The following is an 11,258-nucleotide window of genomic DNA, read 5'->3' on the forward strand; positions in this document are numbered from 1 at the left end:
TCATGGAAATGCAAATCAAAACCACAATGATAGCTCTCCAGGATGGCTATTATCAAAGAACCAAGGGGCTCCTGGCTGGTACAGTTGATTAAGCATTTGACTCTTAATTTAGGCTCAGGTCATGATCTTAGGGCCATGGGATTGAGCCCTGCACTGGGCTCTGTACTCAGCAGGGCGTCTGCTTGAGATTCCCTCTCTCCTCTTCCCTTTGTTCCTCCCGCCAACTTGTGTAATATACCCTCTTTGTCTATCTCTCTCTCTCAAATAAGTAAATAAATCTTTAAAAAATAAAAGGATAACAAGAGTTGGCAAATACAGGATAAAATGGAACCCTTGTACACCATTGTTAGGAGTGCTGTTGCAGCTATTCTGGAAAGCAGTATGGAATTTTTTCAAAATTAAAAATGGAACTACTGAATAATTCAGTAATCACACTTCTGGGTATATATTAAAAAAGAATTAAAATCAGGATCCTGTGATCTGCACTCCCATTTTTCATTAAAGCATTATTTACTATAGCCAAGATATGGGAGCAATCTAAGTATCCATCTACAGATAAATGGATAAAGAAAATGTGGTCTATACATACAATGAAATATTATTAACCCTTAAAAAGGTAGGAAATCCCACCATTCGTGATAAGTTGGATGAACCTGAAAGGCATTATGCTAAGTAAAATAAGCCAGATGTAGGACAAATACTACATGATATCACTTACATAAGGAATCTAAAATAGTCTAACTCATAGAAGAAGAGAGTTGAATGAATGAACATTAACAGGGGCCAGTGGAGAGGAGGAAACAGAATTATTAGTCAACGGGCATGAAGTTTTAGTTATACAGGATAAATAAGTCCTAGAGATCTGTATATCATAGTGTCTATAGTTAATAATACTATATCGTTATACTTAAAATTTGCTAAGACGATAGATATTTTGTCAAGTGCTCTTATCTCATCATCATCATCATCATCATATATAAACATGGGAGGAAACTTGCATGTGATGGATATGTTTATGACAGTTTCATGGACGTATATTTATCTACAAACTCATCAAATTATATACATTAAGTGTGTGCAGATTTGTATATGTCCAGAGGAAGAAAAAAAGGGCAGGGTCCTATGTCATTTGTCCTATTCTCTGTTGTATCTTAACACGGACTTGCAGTGAATCTCAAATCCTCTCCTGAGTTATTAAATGAAAGGGTGCAAAAGCCAGTATGTAAGATAAGGAAAAAGATATATTTCCTCATATTGTCCATCAAATGTGACTTTCACACAATCCAGTGCAAGAGAGATACAACAGACTATTATTATCTGCTTTTCTTAGATTTTTAACACATTCTTATTTTAAAGTCCTAACATATATATTCCTGTCTTAATTAAATTTCTACTAGTAATGTTTAAAAGTTGTATCACATTGTAATATTTTAGTTTTCAGTAAAGGGTAAATGTATATGTCAGATTATTATTGCAAAGATTTAAAAAGAATAAGAGAAAAAGATAAATTTAAAGTGTTAAATTTTTGGACTTGGAAGTCAAACAGAGTGGGTCTGAATCTGAGTACACCTGCACTTCATTCTGGTTATATGACTTTGGGAACATTATTTAAATGAGACTTACTTCTTACCTCTATAAAATGAGAAAAGTTACTGTGAGGGAAGAGTCAATAAATGAAACATAATAATGAATATAAAATACTTGTCTCTATGTCCAGTAGGCACATAGGAAGTACTCAAAAGTGTTGGCTGTTATTATAATAAGCCAGAAACAATTTTCTAGTATTATAATACTCAATACACAAAAATATGCAAGAATCAACAATATTGGAGTAGCTACCCATAAAGTGGTTAACTGTCCATCACCCAAAGACATTAATCCCCTCACATCCTGCCCCCAAAAGACACCACCGCCAAAATACAGTATCATGACACTAAATCCCCACTAGACGTGACTGAGCAGGAAGCCACTTGTCTTCCTGAGATAAAGTGACTTGGATGTTCTTAGTTCCAAGGTATATAGCTAATACAAAGCAATGTTTTCACCAGCACGATTTTGATTTTCAAGCAGAAAACATGGTGTCTCTAATAGTTTCTGAGTAATCATCCTACCATTATTTAAGTGTATTGAAAACCAAAATGTGTGTGATTTTATGTGATTGACCAAACCAGGCTCAGCCCTTTCTCAAAGAAGCACTCATCTATTAAATAAAGTACATTGTCCATCTATGCCAGGGAAGGGAATCATAAGCAAAACCCAATGCCTAAAATGGAAAGTTAACAATATCTGTTTAAACTCTGAATTTGAAAAAGCAGGAATCTTAGGAATTGAGTGCACTCCAATCGCTACGTTTTCAGTTAGGTTTACACTAAAGAATAACATTGCACTGATAAGATCTCCATTTATAAATATTCCTGGTAGGTAAGCACTTGATTATGACACCTTCACTTTCTAATTAAGCTGCAGAAAACATGTTATGTATGACATTTGATGTATCATTTTTGTACGCAGTTTGTATATCTTGATATCAATATCTACAACTCTAAAATATCCATATTAGAAGTACAGAATTACCACACCGAACTGTCCATTCATGCATTCATCCTTCATTTCTTATGACAAATATTCACTGAGAAACTAGCCAGTAAAATAAGGCATCTGAAGTTTCTTCTTCATTATCATAAACTCTTTAGGATAAAGTTATGAGGAGAGATGACAAAGGATTTAAATCCTGTTATGGTTGCACTTTTATTAAAATTTCTATTAATTTCCACATTAAGCAATTATAGACTTAATTAATCCTTTCCACTTTCCTACAGAAGAAAAAAAAAATCCCATCCCAAATACTTCTGTGTTGAAAAAAAATGCCAAAGCCATAAAAATGAGCACTCTGGCTATAAAAATGCACAATATAATAGATGTCACCTTCTCTTATTCAGCAAAGTAGCTTTCTATAATTTTGTCCTTTGCCTTTCACAGAAGAGTAACCTGGAGTAGTTTCAATGGGATTTTACTCTGGATAAAATACAAAAATATTCTCCTACAAGAGGCTGTTAATCTTTCCTCTACAGCTGATGGTTCTCTCTGCTCTACTACTTTTGGGAAGTCAGTGAAGTGCAACATCTCGTCCCCTCTAGGTCTCCTCAAATCTTCAGGGTCCTCTTCTGGTTTTATCCTCCAGGCTGTGGGAAGCAGGATATAGGGATGCACCAAGTCTGGGAAATAAGAAATCTGGGGGCGCCTGGGTGGCTCAGTGGGTTAAAGGCCTCTGCCTTCGGCTCAGGTCATGATCTCAGGGTCCTGGGATAGAGCCCCGCATCAGGCTCTCTGCTCTGCTGGGAGCCTGCTTCTTCCTCTCTCTGCCTACCTCTCTGTCTACTTGTGATCTCTGTCTGCCAAATAAATAAATAAAATAAAATTAACAAAAGAAATCGGACCAATTCACATCTAGATCTCAATGCCAACAATCTATGATTTATTTTCAAAATGATTTTAAAGATTCAGAGATGCATGATACATAAAAAGCTTTCAAAACTTATTTGCATATTGATGGATAAGGAACAGAGACTAATGAATAGTCCATGATGATCTGTGAAGTTTAGGACTCCAGATTCTCAAATTATTATGCATTAGTATAGTGATGAAGGCACTGAGTGTGCATCAAGCCCTGGCCCCACATCGAGCTCCGCATTGAGCCTTGCATGGAGCCCCTCATCCGGCTCCCTGCGACAGGAAACCTGCTTCTCCCTCCCCGACTGCCCCTGCTTACATTTTCTCTCTCTCTCTCTCTCTTTCTCTCTCTAGCTCTCTCTCACTGTGTCTCTCTCTGTCAAATAAAATAAAATCTTTAAAAAAAAAAAAAAAGCAATGTAGTTTAAGGCCAAAACCATGGCATGGCTTGGTTACTGCCTTAGTTTTCTGTGGCTACTGTAACAAATTACCACAAAATTGTGGCTTACACAATATAAATGTATTATCTTACGTTCTGTAGCCCAGAAGTCTAAAGTGGGTCTCAGACTAAATCAAGATGTTAGTAGGGCTAGGTTCTTTCCTGGAAGTTCTAGAGAGGAAACCTTGTCTTTCCAGCTTCAAGAGGCTGCCTGCACATTCTTTGTCTCTTAGACTCCTTAATCCATCTCCAAAGCCACCTATGGTTGGGAGACTTCCTCTCCTATCTTCTTCTTCCAGTGTTAATTTGTTTTTTTTTTAATTTTTATTTATTTATTTATTTATTATTATTTTTTTTTTTTACCAGTGTTAATTTGTGATTACACTTGGCCCACTCAAGTATTCGGGATAGTCCCACCTTTTAAGGTTAGCTGATTTATAACCTTCATTTCATCTGCAACCTTAATCTTCCCTTTGCCAAGTAACCTAACATATTCAAAAGGTTCTAGGAATGAAGGGGAGAACAACTTTGAGGCTGAGGGGGCTTTATTCTGTCTACCATAGCTATAAGGGAACTGGAATCAAAAATCCAGCTCTACTTCTGGGGAAATCTGCAACCATAGCAAATGAGCTAATCTCTTATTGTGCTCGTCTCTTCTGAAAAATAGTTTAGTAACAATTATCTCATGAACCACAGTCAAGATTAAATGAGATAACATATGCAAAACATCTCAGCACAAAGCATGGCATAAAGTAGGGCCTCCACATTGTTCTTTTCTGTCTTCCCTTCCTCTCAAAAATCAGCATGATAGTGTTGGATAGAGCTGGATGTTGGGTCCAGGTCCATTTGACTTCATAGTCATGCTCTTTGCCTTACACTACACTGCCCTCTACAAGACGGTCCCCTCATTAGGGAACACTAAGTCATGGATGACTTTAGATACATAACTAGTCCTACATTTCTAAGGCAAGCACTCCAAGATTTTATTCTTACAGAGGTATTCGATTTATGTCCATCTACTATAACTTCAGAATTGATTTCTCTTAAATAAACACATAATATCTTCTAAAGGATAGCTGGAATTTATCAGCAAATATGATTACAGCATCTAGCAATCCTTAATGTTGACCTAATCAACAATGTATTAAATGGTCACTTTGAAGGTACACAAATAAACAGTGAAAGGTTTTCAGAGCTCACATGTTCCTATAATTATACAATAGGAAGATTCTCTACCTTCAGGACCTTTTCTTTTTTTTTTTTTTTTTTTTTAAGTTACAAAATAAAACTGCAAAGCACACCTGAAATTGAAATTGGTCTCAAATGGTAACAAGACCAATCCAAACACTGCAGTTTAATAAGGGAAAGTGTAGCACCATGCATAACTGATTACTTGTTGCCACAAATGTGCCTGGAGCTCTCTCTAGCACCTCCTATGTAAAAACATAAAAATCCACCTGTGAAATTCAGCACAATCTTGAGCAGAAAATTACTTGCTTTCAGCTGCCCACATCCTTTTCCTATATTTTGTCATGAGCAAAGAGGAAGAAAGAAAAAATCCACTAATGATTGCAACCTAGCTCTTCTCATTGTCTAGGCAGTGGTAATAGTGTGAGGGATCTAGCGCACCATATGTCTAGTTTGGGAGTAACTAATCAATTAGAAAGAGGAAATAATTGACTTATGTGATACAGTCATGTCAACAAATCAACATTTCAAAATAACTCATTATCTACATAACCTTGACATCTTACAGCTTGAAAAAAAAAATCACTGAATTTTTACTTTGACTCATCTTAACAGCATTTAAATCATATTTCTTACCAATTACAGCCTTTTGGGGGCTTGGGGATATGTGTGTTGGGGGAGAGGAAGGAGAGAAGGAAGGAAAATCGCCCCATTTTTTTCTCCTAAACAGCAACTAGGAAAAAAGGGTTTCTGGGAAGTGACAAAGAAACATAATGGTACAGACAATTGTCTTTGAAGTGACAGCATAGTTTACAAAATGCGTTCACATGTCTCGGGCACTTTGTTTCTCACATCTACCTAGTGTGACAGCTGTTGTTTCCATTTTCGAGTTAAGGAAAATGACTCAGACAAGTTAGGCATGGTCAGGGGTCACAGAATTCATGGACCCTTGAATCTACTGCTGAGGAAGGGGATTCTCTCTGAGGTAGTCTGGAAAATGTCTTTTGGTGAGGCAACCTCTTCTGGGCTCAATCTTTGAGGTGTTTCTCAAGTTGAAGACTTACACAGTGCAAATTCAGTTGTTCTCAGAACCTACTATTCTCCACCCTTTGGAAGGGTCTCAGCTCAGCCAAAACTTTAATCTTAGTCCAGGAAGACTCTGACCTCCAGAACTGTAAGAGAATAGGTCCATGTTGCTTACCATCACTGAATTTGGGAAAATTTGGTATAGAAGCAATAGGAAACTAGTGTGATTTTTGTACCTGGAAGTGGCACACTGCTGTGACAAATAGCTAAAAATGTAGACATGAATTTGATTGGGCAATGGGCAGAGGCTGGAAGAATTTTGAGGAAGACCATAGAAAAAGAATCCAGATTGCCTTGAATAGATGATGAGTAGAAATACAGATGTTAACAGCTCCCTGATGAGGACCCAGAAGAAAGTGATGATCATGGGACACACACACACACACACACACACACACACACACATACCATTTTAAAGAATATTTACAGCATCCTAAATAGTCCATAAATAAAAATATTAACATCAAAGGCACTGTTGGTGAGGGCTCAGATGAAAGGAGGAATATGCCATTGTAAACTGGACAAAAGGGATTCTTAGAGTTGCAGAAAGCTCAGCTACATTGTGTCCTGCAGTCACATGGAAAGCAGAATTTGTACAGGATGAACTTGGATATTTAGTTGAAGAGATTTTGAAGCAATGTGCTGAAGGGGTAGCCTTGTTTGTCCTGTTGCTTACAGTAAAATGTGAGAGGGAAGATGTAGAAGAAGGGAAGAATTCCTGGCACAGAGGGACCAGGAACTGATGCTTTGGGAAATTCTCAGCCTATCCAGACTGCAAACTGGGACACTATCAAGGAGGAGCGCTCTGGAGAGAAAGCCAAGGATGTGGCTGGACACATTTTGCTAGTGCCTGGGAAAAATCAAAAGGTTGGCGTATTCAGTTAAAATCAAAGCTAGATAGAGACGAGTCTTGAAGCGTCCCTCGGCAGACAGAACCAGTTTAGTTACTCAGGCAAAGCTTAATTTAGCTTATTTTGTGAGAATAACTTGATCTGGATTATTTCTTGCCTGTGCCTCTAGAAATGATAAGCAAAACTTAAACTGTTTCCCAAGGTTTATATGAGGTAACCACTGAAAACTGTAATACTAAAACCCATTGCTGTGAAAAATAAAGTCACTACTCTCTCATTATACAAGTTGCTTTATAAAAATATACCCCTGAGTCTCATTTCGTGTTCCAGTTTGAGCACTTCCAGTTTGCAAACTTTTTGGTGTGTGCACAGTAATTTCTACATAATTCCTATTTCAGTGATTCATTGGTTTCACATTGGCTATTTTGAACTCTTGACAATTTAATCATACATAGTCATTCACATGTAGAGTACTGGTCAATCATCGAAAAGATGAGGCATGTGACTGTTTCCCCTCAGCAATGTCAAAAGAAGCCAGGAATGTAAATGGAATGATCCAAGAAAAATCTGTGGAGAAGCCTCTTACTGATGGAGTCAATCCCTGTCACGTACATGAAGGACCCACGATGTTCTTGGGAATTTTTGTCCCCAAATGGATCATATTGAGATCCCCACACTAATTTACATGATTTAAATGGTGAGATTTGGGACTTGGGAGCTGAATGAGATTTATATGAGATCTTGGACCTCGTGCTGATACTGTGATAGGTTGAGGTTTTTGTGACTGGTGGGACGGGGTGGTATATTTTGCATGTAAGATGAACATAAATCTTTGGAGGTTAGAGGGAGCACTGTGGTAGGAAGAATGATGTTTCCCAACGATGTCCATGTCTTAATCCCTCAAACCTTTGACTATGTTACCCTACATTACAAAAAGGGCTTTGCAGATGTGACTAAATTAAGGACCTTGAGATGGGAAGATTATCCTAGATTATCTGGGTGCGTTCAACATAATCACAAGGGTTCTTATAAGTCAGAGGCAGGAGCATTAGAGTATGAAAAAAAAATTGAATTCCAGTGGTCTTTAGAAACCAGAAGAAATAAGAAAATGGATTCTCCCCTAGTCCACTCTGTATTTCATTTATTTAGAAGAATTTAACCATTTTATATTTATTTTATATTGTTCTGAGACTAACTTTTGTCATTTTTGCAGGGAATGGGAGGTAGGGAAAGAATAATAGAGACATGTTTGTTTTCAAGTTGGCCTTGCTAACCAGACTGTTTTTACATGTTGTCTTTATAACAATTTAGAAAGTATCTATATTTAAGTCAATTATTAGGAAAAAAAAGGTCATTTAAAAAAAATATGTATATGATTAATGACTTGCTGGAAAGGAAATGAGTTTCCTAGCACCACTCAAATTGTATCTTGAATTTATTGGTTTTATTTTAAATGTGGCATTGGCTGAGGATAGACACTGTGGAAGATGGAACCTACATAGAATAGAGTAACACTGAAATTAGAGTGCCCTAAATTCCAACATTGGGCTCTAAGCAAGAGCACAGCCATCGGAAAAGGCAACCTGAGGGAGGGCATGGCACATACCAGTAAAATCACTGAATGTATGGGGGAAGAAGAGCAATACTCCCTTCTAGAGTAATAATCCATGAACATTCTGGAAACGTCCCCAGATATTTGAATGTAGTAAAATGGTGCCATTTTCCCCAAACCTTTGAGAAACAACCTGTGTCATACACACATATACATATAAACATATCTTTGTGTATGTATACCTAAACAAACAGATCCAATCTCAAACAGAAAATACAGTGACTTCGAGTGAATGCTTCTACATGGAACATTCGTTTTTACTTCCACATTTTCAAATCAGATAAAGAAGCGACATACTTCTTGCATTGTGTTGTTATTGGTTTTGTCCTAATTAAAACAATTCAGTAAATGCACAAAGTACACACTATAAACTCATTTAGTAGTCACCAAATGCCCACAAGGTATTATTATCGCATTTTTCCACATGAGGTACAGTGAAGTAAACTGAGGCACAGAGAAGCACCCAGAGTTATTGTTCATACCGTACACTGACATTCTCCTGAAACATTTCACTTTTATCTGAAAGAAATGTAAGAAAATTCCCCCTCGAAATGCTCTACAAATCTAGGCCATAAAGCACCAACTCACTGTTAAGTGGGCCCCAAAATGTGTCTGTTTGGAAGCCGTGAGAGATGCATAATGAATAATGCAAACCTGGGGCTTATTACATACAACCTATACTGGAGCAGCAAATCGAATTCGGTCCCAACGCTTTAATATGTATGCGTACGTATGGGGAAGACGCAGAAGCAGCCTTTGTGATTACACACAGTCCCCCGAGACGCCGCTGCCCCGCAGCAAGTTCTGACTCTCCGCACTCGAAATCACAAGGAGTGAGGAGACGGGGGTACTCCCTCCGCCGTCCCGGTCGCGCGCGGTCCGCGGGGCCCAGGGCGCATGCGTGGCCCGGGCCGCGGAGCTGCGCGGTGAGGCCGCAGGGGCGCTTACCTGGTGCGCCGGGAGCGCAAGCACAGGACCGCGAGCAGCAGGGCCGCGGCGAGGGCCAGGCCCGGGAAGCTGAGTGGCTGCGGCAGCAATAGCTCCTGCGAGAAGAGGGCCATGCCCGCGGACACGTCTTCCGCCGTCTGTTTCCCGCGCGGCCGCAGCGGACTGCCAGGGGGGTCTCTCTCGGGGCGGCGACACTACGGCTTCCCGCGGCGTCTCTCGGCGGCTCTTTCCCGGTCCGGGCGCCAGAGGCGGGCCTGCTCGCGGCGCCTCCAGGAATGTCACCGCGGGCCCCCGAGGCTGACTCTCAAAGTTCTTGCACTCCCCTCCCCCGGCCCAGCCCCCACCCACGCGCACCGCCCCGCTCGGCGACTGCCTCCGGCCAGGAGGCCTCTGGAAAACGGCGCCCGGGTTCCCAGGGGCCGGAAGGAGGGCCAGAGAAGAGGGGGAAGGGGTTAGGATTTCCTGACGACGAACCTCTGGAGGCCGGGAGGAGGGAGATTTCTGTTCGCTTTTGGAAGTGAGTCGCTTGGATTCCTCATCCCCTAGCCCGCGCCCCTCAGGAGGAGGGACCCCCGCTCCTTGAAGAGCGTGGGACTGTGCCCGCTGCTCAGTGGCACCCTGATCTCTTAGGCGCGACCCAGAGAACAGAGAACCGGGCGAGCGGCAGATAACCTGGCATGTGCGCTGCTTGCAGCCTGGTCCGGGCCGCCTCTTTTCGCCCTGCACATCCCGTTTGCTCACACGCTTTTTCTGAGAGCCTACTGTGTGCGAAGGCTTGCCCGAGAGAGGCCAGGAGTGGAGACCAGGGCGGTGAGGCACACAGTCCAGGAAGCGAGAAGAAAGACCCGTCTATTGCACAACAACGCTAAGGGCCCAAATAGAAGTGGCACAAGCCCCACAGGTTGTTCTTACAAAGGATAAGGGAGAAACTTATGAAAATATTTCTGCTGGAGTAAGGCCCATTTACTGGGGACTTCACACATGTTTATTTACTTTCCACAGCAAACTTGTGATGTAATTTGGAGCAGTATTTTAGAGAACATACAATGATACTCTGATTAAGTAATTTACCCTCATTGCTTGTTGATAAGTAACTAATAACCACTCTTGCCAGACTAGTCTGAGACTATTGTGTTTTCTACTTTATATGAGTTTTTATTTCCACGGTTCTCTGGACCATCACAGCAGCCTGTGGACTGAGCTCAGGTCTTTGACCTTTCCGGCCCATCCTCCCCATTGCACATCCTACAACACAGACTTACTCTGTTTTTACTCTGTTCAGAACTCTTAGTGCCTTTGTGACAAACTCATAAATCTTCGATCTGCAATGAGAAGCCCTCTGCAATTTGTCTCCGCTGTGTAACTCCCACAGCTAGTATAGTACATATACACTAATTCTTGAGCCACGGTGTCCCTCACAGTCTGTCCTTTCACACCTGTGCTCATGATATTCACTCTGCCTGAAAAGTTTTCCTCTCTCCCCTAAATCTCCCCTAAAATTCCACCTACCTCTCAAGGTCCAACTCAAATCTCACTTCCTTCTAGAAAATACCCCAACTGTTCTTTTGTAATTAAGCTCTTCATCCTCCATACTTTAACACTCTCAACTCTTCACCCCATCACATTTTTCTGCCATATCTGAGTTATTTCTAACTAAGTCTGTCTTTCTGGCTGTAGAAGGTGA

General features: G+C 40.5%; 1 protein-coding gene across 1 annotated transcript in view; it reads right to left on the bottom strand.

Annotated features, from left to right (window-relative positions):
* LOC116574727 (cytochrome P450 7B1) overlaps nucleotides 1-9,709 on the bottom strand; it is a 164,966-nt gene extending 155,257 nt beyond the window's left edge. The window contains exon 1 of the mRNA XM_032315478.1: nucleotides 9,575-9,709. Within this exon, the coding sequence (XP_032171369.1) occupies nucleotides 9,575-9,687 (113 nt within the window). The 5' untranslated portion in view covers nucleotides 9,688-9,709. The remainder of the gene's footprint in view (nucleotides 1-9,574) is intronic.
* Nucleotides 9,710-11,258: the final 1,549 nt, after the last annotated feature.

This window comes from Mustela erminea, chromosome 16 (assembly GCF_009829155.1).
Source record: "Mustela erminea isolate mMusErm1 chromosome 16, mMusErm1.Pri, whole genome shotgun sequence".
NCBI lineage: Eukaryota > Metazoa > Chordata > Mammalia > Carnivora > Mustelidae > Mustela > Mustela erminea.